The sequence below is a fragment of the Eimeria tenella genome, genomic scaffold (genome assembly GCF_000499545.2).
Source record: "Eimeria tenella Houghton genomic scaffold, Eth_scaff1, whole genome shotgun sequence".
In the NCBI taxonomy this organism is placed as follows: Eukaryota; Apicomplexa; class Conoidasida; order Eucoccidiorida; family Eimeriidae; genus Eimeria; species Eimeria tenella.
Genome location: NW_013541457.1, coordinates 269,134 through 292,633, shown reverse-complemented (window position 1 = coordinate 292,633; position 23,500 = coordinate 269,134). Strand labels below are relative to the sequence as shown.

The window sequence follows — 23,500 nt, the reverse complement described above, 5'->3', positions numbered from 1 at the left end:
AAAACACTGGGCAATCTACCAACAAAAAAAGGCTGGTAAGTATTCGGTTAGGAACAGGCGAATACACGTTAAGCTACAAGTCTCGGATAAGCCACTCATTCTTGCAACACGCGTTGAAGCCAGTCTCTTCTACGGGAACGCCCTTGACGCGATCTCAGCATTTAATGCTGCCACTCCTCCGAAAGGTAACAAACAGACACTCAGGATACTATGGAAGCCCTCATTAAAAAACTGCCTCTTCCACTGAGGTTACGTGACTGCGACTGCTCTTCTATTGGCCTCTGTACAAAGATGCTGTAGAAAGGCGCCAAGATCGACGATAGCAATCCATTCGAGATAGCACAGAGAAGTCTAAGACTCCTTATATCGAAGTGCAACATGTAATGAAGCAATACTAACCTCCACCAGATCCACCCCAGCATCCATAGTGGCCCACGTGAGGAAGAGTGACTGGCTACTTCTGCATAACACCACTGCGCTGGCCAACAAATCGCCAGAATTGGTGGTAAACTGAAGGATGTAATGGAAGCACTAGAATATTCATTTTTGGAATAAACTGCCGAATAAATCGTCAAGTGGAGGCCAAGTATTGGAGCCAAGCAGGATTCCTACACCTCTGTTGCAGGAGTGGCAGTTTATGCAGGGCTGTCTGAGGTAACCGCGTCGGGCCCAATGACGACTGTCACTTACGATTGATTGGAGGTGCGTCAAGTGAAACGTATCACAGTTAAAAGCTTATTTGGTTTTCTTTTTTTTTCCTGCATGATAAGCGTTCTGCCCTGACTCAGGCACCACCTCTCCTGCAGCTCAGAACTCTCGCGGCGCGGTTGCTCCAGTAGCACAACGCCTGACATTTCTAGGTTGTTCCGTTTCCCCTTCTTTCTTAAATTTCTTTGTCTTGAAAATGGATGGCGCCGGCAAAGTTGGAGGAAAGGTGGGAGGAAAGGTTGGTGGCAAGGTTGGTGGCATGGGCAAGGGAGGGAAGGGTAAGGCTGGAAGCGGCAAAGGCAAGAAGGCTCCTCTTTCTCGCGCAGCTCGCGCCGGACTTCAGTTCCCTGTCGGGCGTGTTCACAGAATGTTAAAGAGTCGTATCTCATCCGAAGGTGAGGAGAACACATCCAACCTAACATGCTCAAGTGCTGATACACAAAGACATAGCGTCTGTGGTGTGGCTGCCTCAGCAAGTGATTTTTTGATAAAGTCTTTGTAAGTCAAGTATTCTGTCGAGTTTGTTTATTCCTTTTTCCAAGGGTGTTTAATTGCTTCAGCTGTGGTGGGTTCGGGTGGCCTTACTGGAATGGCGGTACAGCGTGTCTGGAGGTTTATCCGCCTCTGTCCTGTGATAACTTGTGCTCATACTTGTTCCCGTGAATAATTTTATCCCAAGATACGGCTTGCACTTGCTGTTAATGCGCAAGACGCCGGCTCTTCAGGGCGAGCAGTGTAGGGCCTGCACGGGGGATATCCTGTCCTATCCTGTCCGTTTCTTTTAGAGCAAGTTGCAGTCAAGGATGGCTTTGCGTGTTGGTGTTTCTGTTTCCTGCTTAATTTGAATGCGCCTTACAAACTCCTGGAAGGGTGTTTACAGTCGCTGTAGATTGCATCAGTTGCTTGGTGTGCTTCATGTGACAGCACTAAGGGAGCCATGTTTTTCTGAGCAGGCCGTGTGGGCTCGACCGCTGCAGTGTATGCCTCCGCCATTTTGGAGTACCTTACGGCTGAGGTGCTGGAGCTCGCTGGCAATGCCTCGAAGGATCTTAAAGTGAAGAGAATAACTCCCCGTCATTTACAGCTTGCGATTCGTGGTAAGGTTCATCTCCCATTTCTCAGTAGGATGGTCGGTAGCTGCCGCAATCAGTGGCGCATGCTCTGCAAGTTTTTCTTCAGGTGATGAAGAACTGGATACGCTGATCAAGGCTACAATTGCCGGCGGTGGTGTTATCCCACATATCCACAGGTCGCTCATGACGAAAGGCCCCACCACGCAGCCTCTGAAAAAGCCAAAGAAGCCAGAACTCGAGTGAATAATTAGGATATTTTGGAACAATTTTGGGAGCCCAAAGAGTGATAAGCCTTGGTGTGCTCAGACCCAATTTGTCTTGCAAAACGTCAATTCTTTTTCTTGGATTTTGGGAGCCCCATTGAATCTTAACGAGCGCCAGCCCGCGTTAGCACACTAGGCTTGAGGGATTAGGCACCTTTATTTCTAAAAGCAGTGAACGGAGACGCTGCAAAACGTCGTCAAAGGAGTGAAATGTACCTGCGTACTAAAGTAAACCAGTGCACGAGTAGTTGTCACGATGGTGCGTAGATCAGCCGAGATGCGTCTAGATAGCATGGTAGGCTGGACGCTAGAAAACATCGCTGTACACGGCGAGTGCGCGTGATTAGTTAGTGTAAATTCGCGCCAACCAGGACTAATCCCGTCTGGGCAGATGGTACAGACAAGCTTGGACAGTGTTGGTGAGCTTTACCTTCATTCGGGAACCCTCACTGTCTTCTTGTACGGTTTGTACTCTCACTTGCTTCATCTTCTCTGGCGAAGATGTGCCCACGGATTATCAAACCGCACCGAATGAGCCACCGGCTTGGGAGTCGGTTATAAATACAGACGGAGATTGATTCCAGGTGTTAAGTATAGTTATTGCTTCAGCACTGCGCAAGCAAGGGGGCGAGGGGGTACTTTAGCTCCCGTTACTTGGTTTTCCGTGAGAGCGCTCCATGTTTTATAGGGTTTGTCCGTGTCCGTTTGGTTAGGAAGCAAGTAAATGAGAGCTGTAGCGGAGCCACCACTCTGCATATCTAGCAGGTAGGCTGTGCGTATTTCGAAGTCTCGCGGGGCTAAAGACAGCAGCAACTGCTGGAGCGGAACGTAGTTAACGCAAACGCGCCAAAAATAAAGGCTCGAACGACCGCCAAACACAGTTGCCACGAGTGTAATCGCAGTGTGTGTGGGCAATGTGTGGCTGGTAGTTGTACGAGTTACTGCAGGCTGGATCGATTGTGTGAAACTCCTGCCCTCATTGCCCCTGATGCTTCCTTCACCGTTTGCTGCTTCTGTGTTCCCTTTGAATCATGTCTAGATTACTGCAGAGTGCTGTGAGCTCCAGCTTGACTAGATCCATCGTGCTCCCTTGTCCTCCGCGCTCTGAACAAGTCCTTCACGGAGGTGCATAGCTACGATGTGAGTTAAGATGCTCAGTCAGGCACTTACCTATATCTTCTGCTGTTAAACACCTGATATTTTGTCGTATGTATTCCCTGAGTAATGCTAGTGCTAATCGAAGATCCGAAGTATATTACCTAGTAAGGCGAGGACTTTTTGATGTTTCCACAGACTGCTTTCCTGAAGGACTGTAGCCAGCTGCACCAGCCGTACAAAGCAAAGAGTGCTATCCTGGACAGTTGTATCCAGCTGCTCTAGCCATACTGCCTCCATATCTGTGTGTTTTGGTCAGCCCTTACATATCCCCTTGAGTAATGCTAGTGCCAATTGAAGATTCAAATTATGTAAGCTAAGAAAGCGAGAGCTTTTTTTGATATATCCAGAATAGAACTGCCTGTTTCTCCGGCACTCAGAGCAGGTAGCGGCACTTGCTGCTGAACTTCGTTACTTGCTGGACATGAACTGTTTCCACGGTATAAGTGTCGGCATCTGTAATTATTAGCTGCAGTGCACGCCCAGACTATTTAACTGCATTTTTGCGCCCGGTGGTAGTTTTCTGTGTTGCACTTGGGCTTCCCAAGCCAGTCCGGCCCAAAGCAGCTTCCTGTATACAGTGACGATTTAGTTCAATTAATAGCCTTATGGCATTTTCTGTTCGCCCGCTGAAACTGTGACGCTTCATTGCACTGGTGACCTCTCGTGCTACCCTATGTTATTACTGATTCGTAACCCTTGTACACTTCCTAGTAAGGCATTGAAAAGATGCATGCTGTATCAGCGCATGTGACAAGACTAGTGCATCATTACCTTTTTTATTCGATGCCAACAACCACCAAAAACTCCCGACACCATATTACATCAGCTGAGCACCTTGTATCCAAGAACTGCTTGTGTCTCACGGCGCCTCTCTAAACACACGCGACGAACTACTGGTAAACTGAAAAAACTGCCCATTTAGAATTGCAGAATGGAGGACAATTGGCTCTTCGACGGCTGAACTGCGAGTATTAGCAGTCGTGCAGATCTTCAGTACGTTTTCACAGCTATATGCATCTTACGAGATTTCAATGCAAAGTGCACTTCTTCTTTTAATAACTTTGGGTCTGTAGCTCGTGCACATGCATCTTTTGCGCACAGCTGACGTGCTAATGGCTCACTGAATCTTTTACGACAGAGCCCGCGGGCTTCCACATAATGAGAACAAGAAGCGTAGCTAGAAGTGGTGATGTTGATGTGTGAAGCGCACTCCTAGGAGAGCTCATTTATTTCTATATACCACACTGCACATGCGTAACGCGGCTAAAGCCAAATATCGGGCAGAAATGGGCATAAGGGCAGATTTTAGCCGGTTGCGCTTTGCTCTTGAAGCGGGTACTCTTCAGTCCAGTTTACCATTTCCGTCTTTCTAAGCCCATGGGCAGCTCGTGGGCCTCCGGACATTCGTCTGTTCCCTACCCTAATGTTTGTAAGCATCTCATTACTTGAAATCATTTCCGGTTCGGACACGCTTTGAGGTACTCAGGAGGCATGCTTGGGGCCAAGGGGTTTAGAAAAGTATTTTCATAATCTAGGGCCGTCAATTTTAGCCTCATGGGACGTTGCTAAAGGCACCTGCTGCTTCTTTGCAGTCAGATAGACTTAATCAGCGCTACTAAAATGTGAGCGCTCCTTTAGGGGCTGCGGCCTCCGCGCTGTTTAAGTGTGATCGGTAACATGCCGAGAAAAGTTCCAAACTGAAAGAATTTCATTGTATTTACTTATAGTCCGATTGCATTCGTACCGAAGGCCCCAATGAGCGCCATTTTCCCCAAAGCAGGTGGCCAACTAGATCACGACAGAAAACGCCACGCACTCGCCTGTGCATCGCTTCCGCGACACAATGTACTGGCTATTTAAACGGCTTGATAAGAGTTTGAAGCCCTTGCATCCAATTGAGTAGATTCATGCAAAAGGACTGCTCCCACAAAGTGCAGCGAAGATCAACGAGGAACGGTAAGTCTCCACCTGAGCGCTTATACTCCCAAGACAACTATGCAGCACGAAGTAAGGAAGGTCCAGCTAGGTCCGAAAGAAAGCTTGTCAACTGCAGTTCCTTACCAGATTCGTAGGGCAATGCAATATAGAGGCACCTTTAGTGAGAAGTTACTCTTTCTTGAAGCAACAAGAATGTGACAAAGCAGCAGCTTCAGTCCCGCTCTCTTCAAGTTGTTCATCTAACACTACTTTGGTATATAAAAAATGAAGTCATACGCTCTTTATTAACAAAAAGCTGCACTTGCGTGCAGTTACTGAAGCCAACTTCGCAAACCCCGGCGAAACAATCTTGTGCGTGAGTGTAGCCTGCCTTCAGCCACTTACAAAGTAAAGCTGCCGCAATTTATTATCAATCTTGAAGGCACTACTGCAGCTCTTGGCGCACAACTTTAGCTCCGACGAATCAAAAGACACATGCCACTGTATTGTGTTGCTAGAAAAAGACACAGACGCTTGTTATCCACCATAGGCCCGCCGCCTTTGTTGGAGCTGCTGATGTATCCTGTGTGGGAAGGATATCCCCTAAATCGCCGCGCACCAGTACGAGAATGGCCGCAACAGGTGTAACGCCCTACGGTAGATGCTCAAGGTTGAACTTGCTTTTGCTGGAAATAGCGTTGGTGTGCCATACGGATTGGCAGCAATGATGGCGCGTGCTGCAGATATCTGCACTCCGGAGTGAAATGGTTGAGAGTTTTTATCTCAGCGGACAACGAACCTAGGTTAGCCAACTCTGAACGGGGCTTCGAGAGGCTAAAATATGTGGGGAGAATTCGGCCCGCCATACGACGATCCAGAAAGTATTTTCCCTTCAGTTTCTTCTCTCCGGAGTGCCGAGCTACTATTTGACCCTCGTGTAGAGCAAACTCTGCTTCCTTTGTTTAGGCCTCTTTGTCAGCCTGGATGCTTACAAGACGGCAAGCCACGCCATCTGTCGAGTGCGATTGAGTCTTGAGCTACTCTGCAAAGGGCGTGTTGCCTCCCACCCCACAGACGCCGCCTATAGATGGAGCCGTACGTCGCCTAATCTGGCTGCCTCTGCTACTTTAACCGTGAGCTCCAGGCCATCTAGGCCACCTCCGAATTCTCGAACTGAATGTCTCTGGATTTCGCTGATGCCCCTAACAACGTCTGACGTGGCATTTCCTTTTTTCTTTCTGGGTTTTTACTCATCTTGATATCAGGTTTCCATTTGACCTACCTGTTATCGGTGTGCTTGCGTGCAAGCGCCATGCCAGCGCCTCTGTCCCTCTAAACGATAGGTCAAACCAGCGGCACAGTTCGTTTCCTTTCAACGCCGCCCCCCAGTTTTCACTTTGGATTTTTTTCATTTCGCTCCACAGACTTTGAAGCGTAGACAACCACAAACCAGCGGAGAACTACCTTTCCAATTCCCCGCAAGGCGCAACGAGCATACCAGGATGTAGACGCCGCAGGGCATCTGCAACCTAGCTTTCAGCCAGAAGTTTAGCGAGGGATTCTGAGTACAGTTCAAGGACGAAATCAAAACTAAAGGGTAAAGACAAAAACCTCCAGTCCCTAGCGAGGCTGCGGGGAGTTGAGGGCTCTCAGAATAGTTCCTGCTATCCAAATAAATAGAGGAAGCCATGTTCGTCGTCGTGAATAAGCACAAACCAATATGTGAACTCATAGCCCAGGCGATCATGAAGTGCGCCATTAGCATCTTCATGCATATGAGATTACACGAAGTGACTCAGGAGTAACCAGCAAAATCTCGAAAGCAAAGAGCTTGTCCTTACCAAAGGAGCCAGAAAGCCATTCAGTGTCGTGACCAATATATGATGTTTTAGGGGCAACCTTGGGGAAAGCTATTGGACTCCAGGACTGGGCATATTTGCAAGAGAAACTCGTTCAGAAAGCCTTGGCTCCTGTATGCAGGGCTAGTTCCACAGGCGGCCTCATCGTAGGGCCAGCACTACCCATTAACATTGGGGCCGCTAAAGCGGTTTCACAAGGAGAGCAAATGTTTTTAAGAGAGATATTCTCGCTTTACGGCTGCCAATGCCGGAGGCTTCGAGCAAAAGATCGTCTCAGCACAGAAAAGCAGAGCAGGAGAATACGAGAGGCATGGGTGATGGGTGATTGGAGTGGGACACTATGACCGTGAGTGCCTCACGTCCGGGAGACCCACGGAGAAGCGACTGGGTAGCAAAAGGGTCATTGCAACTAACTGCAACTATGCGCTCAAAAAAACAAGGATAGCAGCAGGAGTCAAACTCACTAGCCGCGAGAGACCCATCCAGGAATTGATGTGCGCACTCGCTGCATGGCACAACGGCATAGAAGCCTTTCCTAACTAAAAGAATCAGCTACAGAAACCAGGACTTGGGCAAAGCCGAAAGACAGACAGTATTTAAGGATATAGCCAGCTGGAAACAAAGGTTCACAACCGAGCATCAAAAGCAGAAATCAATGGACAAGAGGGCTGGGGTGTACTGTGGGGAAATGCTGACTTATAAGTCAGCCAGTCTGTAAGACAGATTTTGTGCTGCACCGGACACACAAGATCTTGTCTAAAAGGATGTTCAGAGAGAGTCAAGCTGCAATAAAGAGCTTGGGTAGAACAGTGGGTATGTAGTTTCAGATTGTTTGTCATAGTTTTGAAGCTTCTTGGGATACTAAACCATTTCGTACCTTGATTATCCCGTTTGCAATAAAGCTACTGTAGTACAGCATGCAATGCATTCTTAGGGAACGCAAGTTCATCGTGACATTCGGCGAGAGGTTGCGTGTTTTTCTTTTGTACGCAGAACAATGGAGAGAACGCAGCGCATTTAAACCGATAATAAAATCCTCGTAAAAACCACACAGTTGACGACACAAACATACTTCTTAGGGACTCCTAGTGCTACACCGCTTGTCCTCGTGAAGCGCATAAAGCTCGTAGACACATTCTGAACGACTACATCCACGGGACTCTGTGGTCTATATTTAAGAACTAGTTGCGGAAGGATGTTCGCAGAAATAGGGATATCTACAATAGCACCTGTGTGAGGATTTGTCCAATGAGGGTAGGAGGGTAGTTACCATAGACAACCTCGGTGACTAGGCGAATGGAGATCTTGGACCCGTACACCAACACTGGGCTCAGCTTCTGCTGGAACACCACTGCACACGGACGAGGAATAGTACGGGCCTGCCAATCTCAGTCTCTAAGGGCTTCTACAAGGCCTGCACTCGTAAAACAAGTAATGCGCTCTGGAACGTCGAAGCACCTCGCTGCTGCGTTTCAAAAGGATTCGGTACTCAGTCTGTATACTCATTTAGCAAAGTATGGTCCATTTTCTCTCGAGGGGATCTCCCATAAACTCTAGAAATCTCCTGCCCGCTTCTGGCATGTACGGGTGTTCGGAAAGAAACAATGTCTTTGTGCGGCGTCTTCCGTTGTGCTTAGCCCAAGGGGTCAGGCGCTCCAGAGAAGAACCTGCTTTGCCCAACAGCGGAGCCTTCGCTGATATCACCAGGCAATTTTGTTTTGGTGCCGTGGTCTACTTACGTGTCATGGTTGCATACCGACCGATAGATTCGTATGCTCTTCGTCGGACACTTCTGCAGCGCGTCTCCGGCGTTGCAGGATGCTTTCCAGAGCCCCATTCTTGCTTCTAAACAAGCGGCTTTCTCTGTCGTAATTTTTTGTCTTTGTCCCAGCGTTATCCATGCAAAAGTTTCTCTTCTCCAGATGGAAGGCGTCTTTGAAAGCACGTTTTTCGCAGCCACCAATGACAGAGCATGCTTTCTCTTGAGGTATCAAAACAGGCAGGTAGGGATATCATCTACCCAGGCCTTCGAGCACTGTGAATGAGTAGAAGGATACTCGACCGTTTTACAGAATTGCGACGATGTTGCAAGGTTTGGTTCTTCTAGTTGGCTGCGGCTTTCTTGACTACTAGACGACGCTTGAAAGGGCATCGCCAGTCTGCTAACTATCGTTCTCCTTCGCAACATCTTGAGTAAGCCTTTGTACTGACACTTCTTCAAAAACAGTACTTCATTCAGCTGGCTCAACGTTTCTCGCTTTTTGTGACTGCCGCGCAGAGAAATGGGGTTCGTGACTAGGCCTCCAGGTCTCGTAGCTCGGTATGGAAACGTCGACGCAGCGCACCTTAGGCTATTTTTAAAAAATTTCCACGTAACATGTTGTTTTGCAGCTTTGTTATCCTTGACTAGCGTTTTAAGGATGATGGCCAAATCGTCTGGAGCTCAAGGAGCAGAAACTATATTGATGAGCTTAAGAAACAAAAGCTGCATTGCGTATTCACGGATCAGTTGTAGCGTAGAATTCTTGACGGCCCGATTCCTCTACAGGAACGCGCTCTGCAATGCTCGTCCTACCGGATATTTCAGAATATTTTTGCTTGTTGCCGCCGTCTACTACGTAGCCATGCCTCTAACACGGGCTTGGGCAGCAGTACTCGGCTTCTCCCGTTGCCCTGATTCCGAACAACGATAGTCCCGCATTCAAACTGTAGAGATCTGATAAGCTTAAAGCCTCAAAGTCAATGCGCGCCACATAATTTATATTCTTGTGCTGGATTCCAAATATTATCTTCATTCTTGCAGTCTTGTGCCCAGGTAAATCGTGTTTTAGGTATAATTGCGGCTGTGTATTCGCTGGCAAAATATCACAGGACTAATTGTAGAGAGGTACTTTTAATCAACCCATCAAGATTGAAAGTCACACAACTATTGCAATGTGGCTCTGGAGTCACAAATACACTTCAACGCCTTTCTAACTAGTTTCATTCTAGTTATAGCCGTTGCAGTGACTTCAAACGTATGTACAGCAATCTCAGCATCCATGCCATTTTTTCGTGACACACGTTAGTAGCCGTTACCTCCGCCAGTCCGCGCCGTTTTTTGGTGTCTTGTTGACTCTCACTGCCTCTTTGATGCTTAGGTTGCCTGCAATACCCTTGATCTACACTGAATTATAATAATTAAGAGAAAAGACAAACGGGATATGGAATCGTCCCAGAAATACGGAGATACAGCAAGGTCTGGTGTTGGCGACCGCTGGGACGAGAGGCTGGCTGGTGTTACTGCAATGAACGCTATACCACCGGCAACAATCTTGGGTGCACTAGCTTCCAGGTGCAAAGGAAAACATTACACACTGCAGATTATATACAATGCATTTTTCTCTAGATTATGAAGAGACGGAGCAGCTAGCCACAGGCATTGTAGTAGCTAACTGTCAGTGCCGCTGCTGCTGCAGCAGCGGGGCAGGCAGCAGCACAGCGGCGGCACCCTTGGCGACTATCCAGGCTAGGGTGTCAGCTTGCCACAAACAAAAACACGTTCCATAATTTATTGCTGTCTCTGTAATTTCTTGTCTCTTTCTCTCTTGGTGTTGCTGCATCAGCAGCAGGCACCAGTTTCTCAGACAGGCCACCTCTCAACGGCAGCAGCAACTGCAGCAGCAGCAGCAGCAAAATGGCGCCGGCACGCCCCAGCGTGAAGTCTGCTCGGAAGGCCCCTAAAAAGTCTTCGACAAAGAAGCCCTCAAAGGCAGCTGCAGCAAAGAGCAGCGCCAGTGCCAGCAAGAAGGCTCCCCGTGCTCCGTCTGCTGCCCCAGCAGTGGCAGCGGCAGCATCAACAGCACCCAAGGCGAAGAAGACCATTCGCAAGAAACAAACAAAGCCGGAAAAGACGAGAAAGCCTAAGAAGGCTTTAAAGCAAACAATAAAAAAGACAGCTGCGAAGAAGCCCAGGAGCAGCAAGAAAGCATGAGCAAGCCGTCCTCATTGCTGCTGCCATACCAGCAGACCTCAGTGGCACAGAATAGCAGCATGTCGTGCTGCTGATGCTGCCGCAACGCACACTGCTGCTCATACGCCTGTCCGTGCTAGGGTATTCGCAGCAGCTGTTGACGCAGCAGGGAGGCAAGTGCTGGAGCACCTGCCGCAGCAAGGGGAGACGGAGCAGAGGCTGCAGTATCGCCGGCGGCGAGTACAGCAGCAACGGCTCAGTTGCTGATGTTGCGCGTGCTGCAACAACAGCTGAAATTCGTCTCTCATTCCGGGAACTCGTTGGAGCGTTGCCGCTGCAGCAGCAGCGGCAGGGTTCAGCAGCAGATTGACTGCATTTAGTAGCACTTTTTTTCCCTCTTAGGCTTCCCTAGAAGCCACCAATCGTATGTGCGTGCATTCAACTCTGCTCTCTGCTGTGATTACTGTGGTAGAGGGTACGACAGTTGGAGTTGCTGCTGCGCCGACAGTGTAGTTGACATCTTAGCGCGCGCAGCTGCTGCCTGCTGTGCTCATGCTGGACGGGATGCGGCATCTGCTGCTGAACGTGCTGTCCGTTGGTGGTGTCACTGTTGCAACACTTACGTTGCTGCTGTTTGCTTCGTCAGGGAGCAAGTGGTCCGTGTACCAGGGTTAGGTGTAGCGCACCTTGTGAAGTGCCGAGGTCAACAATTCCAAATTGTCTACTTCGGAGCGCCGGCTACCGGGGAACACTTGCAGCAGTTGCTACGGCAGCGGGTGCTGCACAGACTGCTGCAGCTGAAGCAGCACTGGTCGTTTCTGTAAGGGCAACTCTTGGCTATACTGCTAGTAAATGTTTTTGGAGTGTAAATGCATTACGGCTACCCGCTTTTGGAAATAGCAGCTGTGGCTTAAACACAACGCCTGTAAAGACACAGCTGTACAGTCGAGCTCGCTGCTCCTGTTGCTGCCCCGTGCTTCCCTAGGGTGCGGCTCTAGCGACTCGCTGTTGCTCTAGATGAACCGTCCAGTCTCTCTCGAAGCTGCTGATTGCACATTTCGTCTTTTCGTAAACGATCCAAGAGAGAGACACGGCAGGTAGAGCCTTGCAACAGTTGGCCTGCAGCCCTCTGTATAGGCCTCGTAGCCCACCTTGGCGCACTGCTGCTGCAGCGGCTGCCGCGCTGCTTCGATATAGCAACGGCTGGCCGCCACTTCCGTCCACCTGCATGCGTGTCCGCACCAGGGCAGTTGGGTACGCCAGGACCTGGCCTATGAGGCTGCTGCAGCCACCCATCAGCAGCAACACCACGGCGGGAGGCGACGCCGGCTGCAGCAGGCTGCTGCTCGTGCTCTGGTCACAGCAACAGCGAGCTCGCGAGGCCATCACAGCTTGAGCAGTCGGAATGTTTGGTACCATGCCTGTGTGGTCGTTTGTTTTTGTTGCCGTTGTTGAAAGAGCATCAACAGACGAGAGTTCCACGGGCGCAGAGGAAGGCTTGGGGCTGCAGTTGTTGCATGTTTTGCGTTGCTCGTGGTGCTGCTCCTGCTGCCGCCGTTGCTTGGGTAGCATGACTTTCTGCATGTAGGCTTCTTTAAGTGTCTCGAAAACGGCTAAATCAATGCCCGCATAAGGAATGATGCCAAGCAGTGAGGGCCCCACACCTCTGTAGAGTCGTTTCAAACCTCCTTCTCTGTAAATCTCCCTGAAACACTGCAGTACTCCTGTGTACATGCAGCCTGGACCGTAGGCAGCCAAACGCGTCTTGACCTACAGACACACAAACCATGCACTCTAGACTCAAGTCTTCAATTGTCAAGACGGGAACTGAAGACCCGGATACCGCTAAATCTACGAACCCTGGGAAGGCAAGCCTCATTAAGGCGTGCCGATGAGAAGCTAGTTCGTATAGTGCTATGGAGAGCTCTGGGTTGCTACGTGGTGTTTACAAGCTCCATGGGGTAAATAAGAAGCTGGGCACACAGCCCTGCCATCGCGCCACAGAGAAATTTGTCGATGAGCTGCAAGTGGGGTTCTCCCAGTTCCTCATGCTGCTGTTGCGGCGCTTGCTCGGGCTGCTGCTGTTGCTGCTTCCTACGTGCAAGCGTATGCTTGCAAATGTCGTAGCTGTAGAACTTGACCGCTGTCTCGGGCACAACTTTTAGGCAGTTGGTCAAGTTGCCCCGGAAGAACCCCCGCCAGCCACCGAGAAAGAAGTGACTGCAACTGCTCCCATTGCTAGAGTTGGCTTTGCTGCTGCAGCTGCCGCTGCAGCTGCCGCGCTTGATGCTGCTGGGGGGCGATGGACGCAGCACAGCCTCTCGCACTGGTTGCTTCCGGTGCTGCTGCCGCGAAGCGGTCCCTTCATCTTGCTTTGAGGATTGCGATAACTTCCGTTCACCGCAAATTGCGGCTGCGCTGCCGCTGTTTCTCCGCGTGGCGGTAGCAGCACCCGAATAAGCAGGATCAGCGACAGCCGTTGAAGCCTTACCTGACAGCTCCTGTTGCATGATCACCCGTGCTGCTTGCCTCAGCGGTACCGAGATGGGCTGCAGCTGAAGAATCACTTTAACTCGGTCAAGGGGAGCAGTGGCTGTGCGCGAAACGGCACCTGCGGCGCAGCGTAAGCCCAAAACCACAAGCTATAAGGTATTTTAAGAGAGACCCAGCGTTCCCGCCTGTCTTGTCCAGCAGGTCAATAAACAGTCCTGAAAAGCCAGTACCCAGGGTCTAAGGTTTGTTCCTTGGCTTAAGGAACCCCACCCGCCACAGCTCCGCTAGTGAGGTGAAGGAATGCATGCGTCCGCATGATCTGCAGCATTTTGGGGTCTTCATCTTCCCCTCTCCCGTGGATTTGATGCTGCTGCTGCGGCTGTTTCTGTTGCAGCAGCTGCTGCTGTTTATTTAAGTCTTCATTCATACCATACAACGGCAGCTGTTGCTGTGGTACTGCTGCAGCGGAAGCTGCAGACGCAACTGCAGGGCTGCTGCTACACGTGAAAAAATGGCCCCTGTTGGAGGGTAGCCTAAGCACAGCTCCGTGGTCCGCAACGCTTAGTGTCGAAGAGAAGGAAATACAGCTGCACAAGCTGCTGATACTGTCGCAGTGAGTGCTGCTGCAGCAATGCAAAGCGGAACGGGATACCAACCGCTCAGAACACACACCCGCCGGTAGTGGCTCCGCTGCTGTTGTTGCTGCTGTCGAGGGCGTCGCTGTTGACACCTTGGTTACTGCCGATGGCGTGGCATGTGCTAGTGCTGCTGCACTCATGCCACCAGCATCAGCGCCTGTTGTTGCTTTATAGTCAGAAGCGCTGGCTGGTTCAGTGCCACCGGAACCAGACACAGTGCAGCAGCAGTTCCGGGCCGCGCATACAAGCCGCTGATATATGCTCTCGACTGGATTATTGATTGGCATAACATTAGAAGCTTCAGATCCACTAGAACTTGCAGTATTAGCAGTGCCAAGCAGTGATGATGCTAAGCTGCTGCAGGCGAAGCGTTGCAGGACCGCTGACCGATTTCTACGGTTGCTCCACGGAGTTCACCCTCCCTGCACCTCTTGTTGTTCTCGCTACGGCTGTCGTTGAGGTTTATTCTGCTGTTATGCCTGCTGTTGTTGCTGTTCGTGCTACTGCGCCTGCTGCCGCAGCAGACGCAGCTGAAACGGCACCTTGTAGTCCCGTTCCCTAAAGATAGCCAAGTCGAGCCCCGGTAGAAACAGGCCTGGAGTGTGGAATCCACTGAAGCCATCGATCCGTGGGAGCGCTTCAATTACGGCATTTGTGGTGGCCGCTGCAGCTGTTGGCGCTCCTGCTGCTCCTACGCTATATGAAGCAGCAGGGCTATCAGTGCTGCCTTCTCTACAATTGTAGAATTCTTTCACTACATCTTCAATTGGAAGGAAAAGCGCTGTTATGCTGGCTTGAGCGTAAGGCATCTAGTGATGGGTGAAAAGGCCCCAGTGCATGCACTCGAAGGCTTCTTCATCTTGAAGCATCGGCAGTTAAGCTCCCTTTTCATATGCATCTTTTTACATTGACCTTTGCATATTTGAGCGAACTATGAGTATAAACTTATGGGAGAAGTGCCGCTTTTCAAGCCCTCAATAGGGAAATTGAAACGCAGCCACGACGGCGGCAGCAGTAGCAGCAGCAAGGGGAACCTCACTCCGCTTTATCCCCTTTCTTTGTTCATTGGGCTATTTTTGACATCGAAAAGGGTGCGGTACACCTATTCCTTGCTTTCCCTGAACCTGGACACCAGGCACATCGAGGGGAGTCTGGTGTTCAAGTTTAAGGATGGATTCTCAACCTTCTGTCGCTCCCCCACAGAGCCAAGCGCCTCTGGCTTGCAGAATCTGCGCTTGTGAACTAGAAGACAGACATGCCCTCAGTGAACATCATAAAACTCTGTGGCACTTGTCAGTAAATACTAACACGTTAAACACAAATGCCGTTCCCTAATAGGTGCTGCCCGGACCAGCGTGAGGGTGGGGTCAACTCTAAAAGCACCTTATGAGTGTTTTTGCTTTTATTGTAGTCTCAATTTCGGATTTTTCACAGTACATGTAAATGTCGTTCCATAGTGTGTCTACTGCATGTCCACTTCAGGTACAACATGCGTCGCCGCAGTCAACAGTTGCCATCTATCCCTGAAGCTGAGTTTAACAGGAAGACTGAACTGTTACGTTTAGCTCGGCAGTATGCGGAGGGGTGTGGTTCGCTTGGGACCTCCCAGCACATGACAGTACAGGAACAGGGGCTCACAGGCGCTGCGGCTGACTTTCATGCTGCCGTGCGCTGCAATATTAAAGGGAAAGACCACATAAAGAAACATCAGGACCATCAGAGAAGCGAGAGAGGTGTGACAACGTCAGCGTTAAGGGGCAGCAGCAGACAGAAGGCAACAGCAAAGGCTGCAGCTGCTGCATGGCGTGCGGCGCTGTTACAGCATCCAGAGAGATGCAACTTATTCGAACAGATGCCCGCATTCCCTTCAGCCGCAGAAAACCTAAGCTACATGCGCAAGACTTATGGGTTTTTTGTACGTCCCTTTGCCGCTCCTGCGTATTTCGTTTCAACCCTAGTTGGCGCTATTGCCGGGGCCACCTCAGTTGCTGTGACTACTGCTTCCTCTTAGCTGCTGCTGAGCGGCATCGTGATTCCCCGGGAATTGATGCATGCGATATGTTTGATTCGGTTCTGACAGCTGTCGCTTGGTTGCCCTTGCTGTGGTTCTGGTGTTTGCTTGCTGCTTGCTGTTCCTGTTGCGTCCGTTGCCCCTTTTGGTTGTGTCTGACTTTTCAGCCGCATGCATCATTCGCTGTTTCCAGGTCCCGGACGAGGAATACTGCGTGAACTTAGCAGGGCTTTTGCGCTGCTTGTGGCAGGAGCAGCAGAAACAGCCACGCTGTCTGTTTTGCTGCAGAGGCTTTAAGGGTATTCGCGCCGCACTCCAGCACATGCAGCAGCAGCGGCACTTCCAGCTCAAGTGGGACGAAGAGCAGCAAGACTTGTTGCACCGCTTTTATGACTACAAGAAGTCTTATTACGAGGTTCGGGTTGTATTACAAGGCTCGTGTTGTGTGAAATGTACGGGTATGAGGTTTAGCAGCTGTTCCCCAAATGTGTGAACTGCGTGCCAAGTTGTACGCTTGGTGTATGGTGGACTGCCACTTTTTGTCAGCGTGCGTCTGCAGATCTTGGGAAGGCTTCCTGAAGTCAATAACGCACAGCTAGTGCTCCCTGACAACCTCAGCAGCAGTATACAGGACGCGACATCCCCCTTAGCAGCAGCAAAACGAACAGGACGACCATTGGAAGCGGAGGCAGAAGTGGTAGCAGGCGAAGACGAAGGCGATTGGGAGGACTGCAGCAGCGACGAGGAGGGCAGCGCGAATGCCGCCTCAGAGCAGCGAAGACTTGAAGAGATGCTTCAAGCCAGGTGAGCCTTGTTGGGAGCTGAGCTGCTTACTGAGCGGTTGATGTGCACGTTGTACAATGTACAGGCTGTAACGTTTACAATTTCCTTGCAGAGGATGGCGGCATGCACGCGTGACTGATGAGGGGAACTTGCAGCTCCCTAGTGGCCAAGAGTAAGCGTCGGGATGTAAGATCCAGGGCTGGATTATACGGTTCACGGAGCATTCTAGGATTTTTTTTAGAGGCATTCACACCACTCCTGGCTACCTTCAGCAGTTTTGAGAATATCGGGCTGCGATCAGGGACTTGAAGTTTTGTGTATGGTGTTCTGCTGCTCAGAGTGCTGCATCGATCCCACGCAATTTTTTGCCGTCAGCGTGTCAGGCGTGTGGAGCGTCAAGCGGCCGAGCAGTGTGTGTTACGCGATATGGCAAGAGTAAGTAACAGCTGCTGTTCTTCTTTGGTGCTGTTGCTACTCTTTGTTAATCTTGTAGGCGTAGTATGGTTTGGCTTTGCCTCCACTTGATCTCTTGTGGATCGTCACGAGTGAACCTTTTGAGGGGTGGGGCGGATGCTTATGATTGTCCAGCTGCTACTACAACTGCTTGTACAACGTGGAACGGGATAGTTTAATGGCTCTTGTGTTCAGGGCCCATTCCTGCCTGACGTGAGTACCATCAGCAAGTGGTCCGTAGCTCTCTACAAGCGACACAAGCTTCACAAACAACTCAAGGTGTCAAGGGGTGACACACATATCCGACAGGAGCAGCGCGTGATGCTGGCTCCGCAGCAGCGCCGTCTGATCTGGAAGCGAGAGGCGGAACAACAGAGAAGGATGCAGCAGCAGCGCGTGAAATTGGGCATCATGGCAAACATTCTTAACCGGACTATACTGAGGGACACTAAGTGCTTTTTGTGAGTTGGATTCCACAAGCGAACTGTCGCGCACAGCTGCGCTGTAGCAAATTTTACAAGATGTTGGTGTGCATCATGCTGCATGCTGGTATTCACCAACAAACCTTGTGTACAATCTCCTAGCAAAGAGGAACACGCGTCACGCTGGCGCTGCAGTTGCAGTGGCAAGGCTTTGCATATCAGTGCGGTAGCCAAGAAGCTGAATCAACTGTTCCTCTCGTACAGTTTGCCTCATGGCAGTTTGCTGAGAGGACGCTTGATCGTTGTAGCTTGTGAATGATATGCATTTTCAATTTCCGGTGGTAACGGTCTAAGATGTGGTGACGTAGCTAGGTCACAAAATGGCGCTACAGCTGCTCATCTGGAGTACCTCGTTTCCCCTTGACGTATGCCTAAGCCCCTCCGACTCATTGGGTTGTTCGTTCAGCAGTGTCGTGCGCACACGTAATAGTGCGCTTCATCAAGCATGCTTGACAGCCGCGGTCGAAATAATGCGCAGCATAAGCAATGCAGGAAATTGGCTATCGGCTGCGAGATATGAAAAGTATGCAGAGAAACTCCACAATGGGAACAGGAACGTGCCTGTGACAATAAAAGGAGACAATTTGTCGAGTGCTCACCACTCGTGTACTGAAATGCATGTAGTGAGCACAGGGCCGGGTGCTTGTCTCCCCCTTCTGTTGTCATAAAAGCGAACCTGTGTATCCACAGTGACATTTCGTCATGCACTCAAATATAAGCAGCAAGAAACAGGTAGATAAGTGTACGAGAACTGTGGCTGAATCGCCTCATCACCCGTAGTTGTCAGTAATCTAGTCCCATCTTCACTGGTGTTCCTTTTCATACGAGCAAATACAAAGGACAGAAGACCTGCTCACTGCTGCATGGTCTTTGCGATGGGTCGCGGCAGGATCGCAAGTCCTGCAGTGGTGATAAGTGTTGCTCTAATCCGCATGTTACCAAGACCCTGAAAGCAACAGAGCCTAGCCGTCGGCCTTCTGTATGCCTAGAGACCGAACACTGGGAAGCTCTCGCGTACGAAGTCTTTGAAGTTTTCTTTTGTAAGGGGTACAAAGGCATCTCCATTTGAGTCGGCGTAAAAGAGAAGGCAGCAGCGATGGCATCCCCTGTCTTTGCATGAGGACCCTTTTCTCCCGCTGTCCTCACTGGCTAAGAGGTCGCACAGGCCTTCCAAGCTCTCTCGGCTACAGCCGTTGCCAGAACAGTCCCCGCAACAACCATTGTTGCACCCACCGTCTTTGTTGTCTGCCTTGCACGGCTTGCACGTACACATTTTGCTTGTGAGGTCCCGGTCGCCACTCTGGCAGATGGAAAAACAAAGCTTCAAGACATTTGGACGAATGGATAACTGGATGCCGCGGTCAATGCTGGTTCGGAGCCTTCGCAGAAAAGCGCGTAGAGTGATCATAGCTACGTCGCTACCAGCTTGATTTCCGTCTTCCCTCTTCCAACCGCTCGCCTCCTCCTCATTACCAAGGACAATAAGACTATTCTCTACGCTAGGGGGGCAACAGGTATAAGTCCGATTATCACCAAGTTCACCGTCTTCTGTGGAATCATTTGCTCCCAGCTTGACGTGGATGCAAGCAAGAAGGCACTGAAAGCAACACGCATTTAGTCCATACGAGGGACATGTGTGCACCTGATGATGCCCAACTAGAAGCAATATGTTTATCTTATTTCAGAGTGTTGGATTGGCCCAATAGCCTACCTTGACCCTACGGTGCTGTTCTCCTGCTTCTAGGAGCTCGAAAATAGTCTTCGGCCATCCGCCCTGCAGAGTTTTGATATTTTCTTGGGCTATATTGTGACTTGTCTGTTCCCGTTCCTTGTTTGCAAAGACGGGAAGGCCCTGCACACGTGCGCCGAAAACCCCCGGTAGGCGTCCAAGAAGCTTCCCCAGATCTAACAGCGGTGCCGCCATACCATCCACAAGAAAGCTAGTCCCTGTGGAGACATAAGAAAAGCAGACACCTCAAATGATACAACCTGAGCGCTAACTAAGGCCAAACAAAGCCATGCGCCGCTTGCAGGCCGTCTCAGAACGGGTGGCAACACAGGAACATTACATCATCTGGATGGCTAAATGAAGGGTGCACTACCCACCAACGCGTTTGGAGAGGTAGAGAAAACCTGCTGCATCTCTCTCTACAATGTCCCCAGATCGACACCAAATATCGTTTGACTTCAGCAAGTCTTTATAGAGGTACTGTTCAGTTTTCCCTTCTCCTGTGAAGAGGCATATGCCGTGCTCTGGGTTCACTTGCGATACCAGTTCACCTGAATGCCGCAAAATCATGGTACTCGCAAGTACTAGAAGACGCTATGCCGGCTCACTTGCAGAAACAGCAGGTTACAGCGACCAAACACCGGTCCACATGTGAACGTACCTCTCTGCACAAGCGTCCTCTTGTCCCTGGGGGCTGCCATCCCCATCTTCGTAACCGGGTCTCTGAAGATTTCCTCTCTTTCTTCGTCGAATTTTACGATGCGTTCAAGCTCTCTGGAATTCCAGGAGTTGTCGGGGACGAAGCCGAAGGCCCCCGGCATGCTCCAAGCATTGAAAAGGATCTGAGGCGTCTGGAGATTTCTTGGAGAATAGAATTCCAGAATGCGAGGGATGTTGAAGACGCTTTTGACCACTGGCCACAATTCCCCAGGCAAGCCGGTACCTATGCTGGCCCGCAGTTGCGGATGTCCCACCCAGGAACCCAAACGCTGTGTCTCGTCTCCCGCATTGAAGCGTTCGTGGGCTTTGAGGAGCCTCGACCATAGCATACCTGTGTGGAAGATGATGGTGGCGTCGAGAGCCTTCACATCAGGCCATAGAGAGAGGAGACTGCATCGAGAACGCAGCAGGAGAGCTCCCCTGCAAGAAATTGCTGCAGCCAATGCGTGGAGCCCCACCTCGTGACATAACTGAACCCCCAACAAGAGACGGTCCGACTCTGTCAGATCCACGGCATGCACCCAACACAAACCAGCGGACAGAAAACGGCTGTTCGACACCCAGGTCGCTCGCAAGTGCCCCTCCAAATCTGCGGTATACAGGCAGCAGCACGGCAGCGCCATATCGGGGCATTCGCGTTCATGCATGTGGTCACGCTTCTGCTCATCAGTCTTGGAACGTGCTGACAGGTGATGGAGACGTTGTTTTAAAAGCAGTGGAAATCCAGAGGGCTTGCATTTGTGTTCCTTGTCATGATGCTGTTCAACGTGCTGCTTGTGGTAAGCCACTTCATCCTCAGTGAGGAATTCTTTGACAATGCTGTGCACTTGAGGGAGGAGCTTGTGCTCTCCCGCATCCTCTTTTGCATCTTTAAGTCCACATATGAAAACCGAGCAAGGGTAGGAGCCAGGCTGTCCCTCATCATCGTGTAGGACCGCAGAAACTGCCGCATCAATCTCCTCAGTGGAGGGCTTCAGCCAAGCAGTCCTCATGGAGCTAAGAGTAAGGTCATCGCATATAAGCATATCTGCCTCTGATTCTTGTAGAGCTTTCCGCAGTAGGCTCCCGCGGAGCTGAGGATGCAGTAGAGCCACTGTGATTCCCGCTTTCAGTAGACCCAAGAATACAACTACGAATTCTGGGCTGTTGTGCATCATCAGGGCAGCTACTTGGGTGCTGCGTTTACAGTCAGCACATGCGTGACTATGGTTGCTGCTCTTACACGAGCCACATGGTATGCCGTTACTTTTCTCTCGTCTGGCCGCCCAGGCCGCAACGCTGTTGCTCGCATGGTCTGCGTGACGATAGGTCAAGACCCTAGTGCAACACTCTGCACAGAGCTCCCCACCCTCATATTGTCCTTCGTCACTTGCGGCTCCATACACCAGAAACACGCGATCTTCAGCTTTCTCGGCCATTTTTTCGAAGAAGCGCGCTACGGTTGTGTTGCGCTCTCGCTCAAGGACCCTGAGTTCATCGTGCCTCGCAGTGAGCTGCGCGGACCAATCCTTTTCAATTTCTTCCAACGACTTACCTGTCTCGCTCTTAATGCGAGACTCTAGCCACTGTGAGGCTTCCTCTGTGATGTGCTTGTCAGTCATTTTCTTGTTCTGTTCGAAATTTGTGACAAACTGCAAAGAAACACGCAGTTCAAGGAAGAGACTTCAGTTGACTACTCGGAGCAGGATCAGCGTTAAGGTGTAGTCCTGGGCTCAAGCGAAAAACCAGAATACAATCGAAGCAAGATCAGTATTGGGCCAGTGCGTAAGTGCCCCTAACACAGAATGGACGCGATGAACAGCAAAAGCGTTTAGTGTAATAGTTCCAAATCGGACAAAAGTGGTGAGGAAGTGATTGTGAAAGCAAGTATCAGGAGAACTCGGTTAGCTCACGGGTTCACAAGGAGCGGCCTTGAGCCACTGGGTCACCCCGACGGGATAGGTTTGCAAAGATGATAGCGCACACAAACGGCGCCCACAACTACGTACAATATCTGATTTCTCTCTAAATTCAGGTGTTCCGAGATGTCAATTCCAGTGTGCTTCTGTGACAGGAGGAATCAACACACACGAAGCAGGGCTTTGTGATACGGCGCGTGCTGGCGTCGTGAATGCGTGACTTGATGGAACCATTCACCAACCAGTTTATGCAGAATGAGTGGTTCAACCCATTATATTATTTATGCTTATTTTTCTAACTTTCACTTAACTGTTTTGCGAGTAAAGAGAGGAGCTGCAGTTGGTAATTTGCCAAGGATTTGCCGAGGTCACCACAAGTCTGCTTTGGCTGTTGTTGCCGTCGTCCTGTGTGCATGGAAGTCACGTTTACTGTTTACCTATTGACTATATTATCATTGACTCTCCCCATAGTCAGAAGATTTGTATTCATGTTTAACATCACTACGGAGAGTGCCTTGGCCAGGGGGTGTGGAAGCATCTGCTGAAGCGTAGGTGTATGCCTTGATTGAGAAGATCAAGTGACCTAGCAACGGTTTCCTGTCACGAGCTGCCTCGAATCATGGGGTGCAAACATAAATGTACAAACAAGGGTGAAGACGCTTGAGCTTTAATTACAGACCTTTTGAAGTGTACATCAGGTGGAACGACTCAACTCACAGGCACCCAGCGAAGAGGGTACAGCCTCATAATCAGCAGGAACTTTCTGCAGGTTATCTCTAGATAGCGAGCCGTGTAGGGCTGACTTTTTAGACAGGAGGCCGTTAGCGTGCATCTTTCACTTGCTGCAATTTTTACCTGCCGCGTATCCTCCGTTTGTGCGTAACGTTCTTCGATTCGATGTTACATCTTGTGCAGCTATTTGTTTACATTTCAACCAACAAATTTTATCAAGGAGCACGATTAGATTTACGCTTAGTGTGCACCTGCCAGCTGACGAGTTGCCTTGCCTGGGATGAAGGCGTTAAGGATGACACCACAGAAAGAATTTCTAGGGCGACTTTTCCGATATGTCATTTTCTTGCAGCGCAAAGTGAGTTCAGGAGGGATAACCTGCCGAGGCACGTCGAGGCGGCGGCCGCGCGGTCTTCACCTGGGGCTCAACATAGGATTGCTAGATACGTACGGTACGCCACCGTGACATCGAATTTTCGAGTGATTACTCAGTTCAGAAGTGCTCAAATGAGAAGGACGCGTACATGCGTATGTACTTATACTTGCATGTATACATTTTACATGTCCTTGTATAGATTTGTATAGAAGTAAGCGGGTGCCTTACCCAACAATGTGCGCCACGATCTCGCAC

General features: G+C 50.3%; 5 protein-coding genes across 5 annotated transcripts; 3 read left to right on the top strand and 2 right to left on the bottom strand.

The window, feature by feature from the left end:
* Positions 1-904: 904 nt before the first annotated feature.
* On the top strand, positions 905-2,024 carry ETH_00004800 (histone H2A, putative; the record flags this gene model as incomplete). Its single annotated transcript, XM_013372351.1, has 3 exons — positions 905-1,103; positions 1,662-1,805; positions 1,888-2,024. 3 exons carry the CDS (start codon positions 905-907, stop codon positions 2,022-2,024), a joined length of 480 nt encoding a protein of 159 aa, XP_013227805.1.
* An 8,630-nt stretch (positions 2,025-10,654) lies between these two features.
* ETH_00004795 (uncharacterized protein) lies at positions 10,655-10,951 on the top strand (the record flags this gene model as incomplete). The annotated part of the gene is made up of 1 exon (XM_013372350.1): positions 10,655-10,951. One exon carries the CDS (start codon positions 10,655-10,657, stop codon positions 10,949-10,951), a length of 297 nt encoding a protein of 98 aa, XP_013227804.1.
* Positions 10,952-11,911: 960 nt separating this feature from the next.
* ETH_00004790 (mitochondrial carrier domain-containing protein, putative) lies at positions 11,912-14,348 on the bottom strand (the record flags this gene model as incomplete). Its single annotated transcript, XM_013372349.1, has 3 exons — positions 11,912-12,700; positions 12,880-13,541; positions 13,694-14,348. The coding sequence occupies 3 exons, from the start codon at positions 14,346-14,348 to the stop codon at positions 11,912-11,914; spliced, it is 2,106 nt and encodes a 701-aa protein (XP_013227803.1).
* Positions 14,349-15,231: 883 nt separating this feature from the next.
* Positions 15,232-17,773, top strand: ETH_00004785 (uncharacterized protein; the record flags this gene model as incomplete). The annotated part of the gene is made up of 7 exons (XM_013372348.1): positions 15,232-15,353; positions 15,544-15,976; positions 16,266-16,487; positions 16,632-16,876; positions 16,968-17,027; positions 17,194-17,290; positions 17,504-17,773. 7 exons carry the CDS (start codon positions 15,232-15,234, stop codon positions 17,771-17,773), a joined length of 1,449 nt encoding a protein of 482 aa, XP_013227802.1.
* A 1,002-nt stretch (positions 17,774-18,775) lies between these two features.
* Positions 18,776-21,840, bottom strand: ETH_00004780 (uncharacterized protein; the record flags this gene model as incomplete). The annotated part of the gene is made up of 4 exons (XM_013372347.1): positions 18,776-19,387; positions 19,502-19,737; positions 19,897-20,070; positions 20,181-21,840. 4 exons carry the CDS (start codon positions 21,838-21,840, stop codon positions 18,776-18,778), a joined length of 2,682 nt encoding a protein of 893 aa, XP_013227801.1.
* Between the last annotated feature and the right edge of the window lie 1,660 nt (positions 21,841-23,500).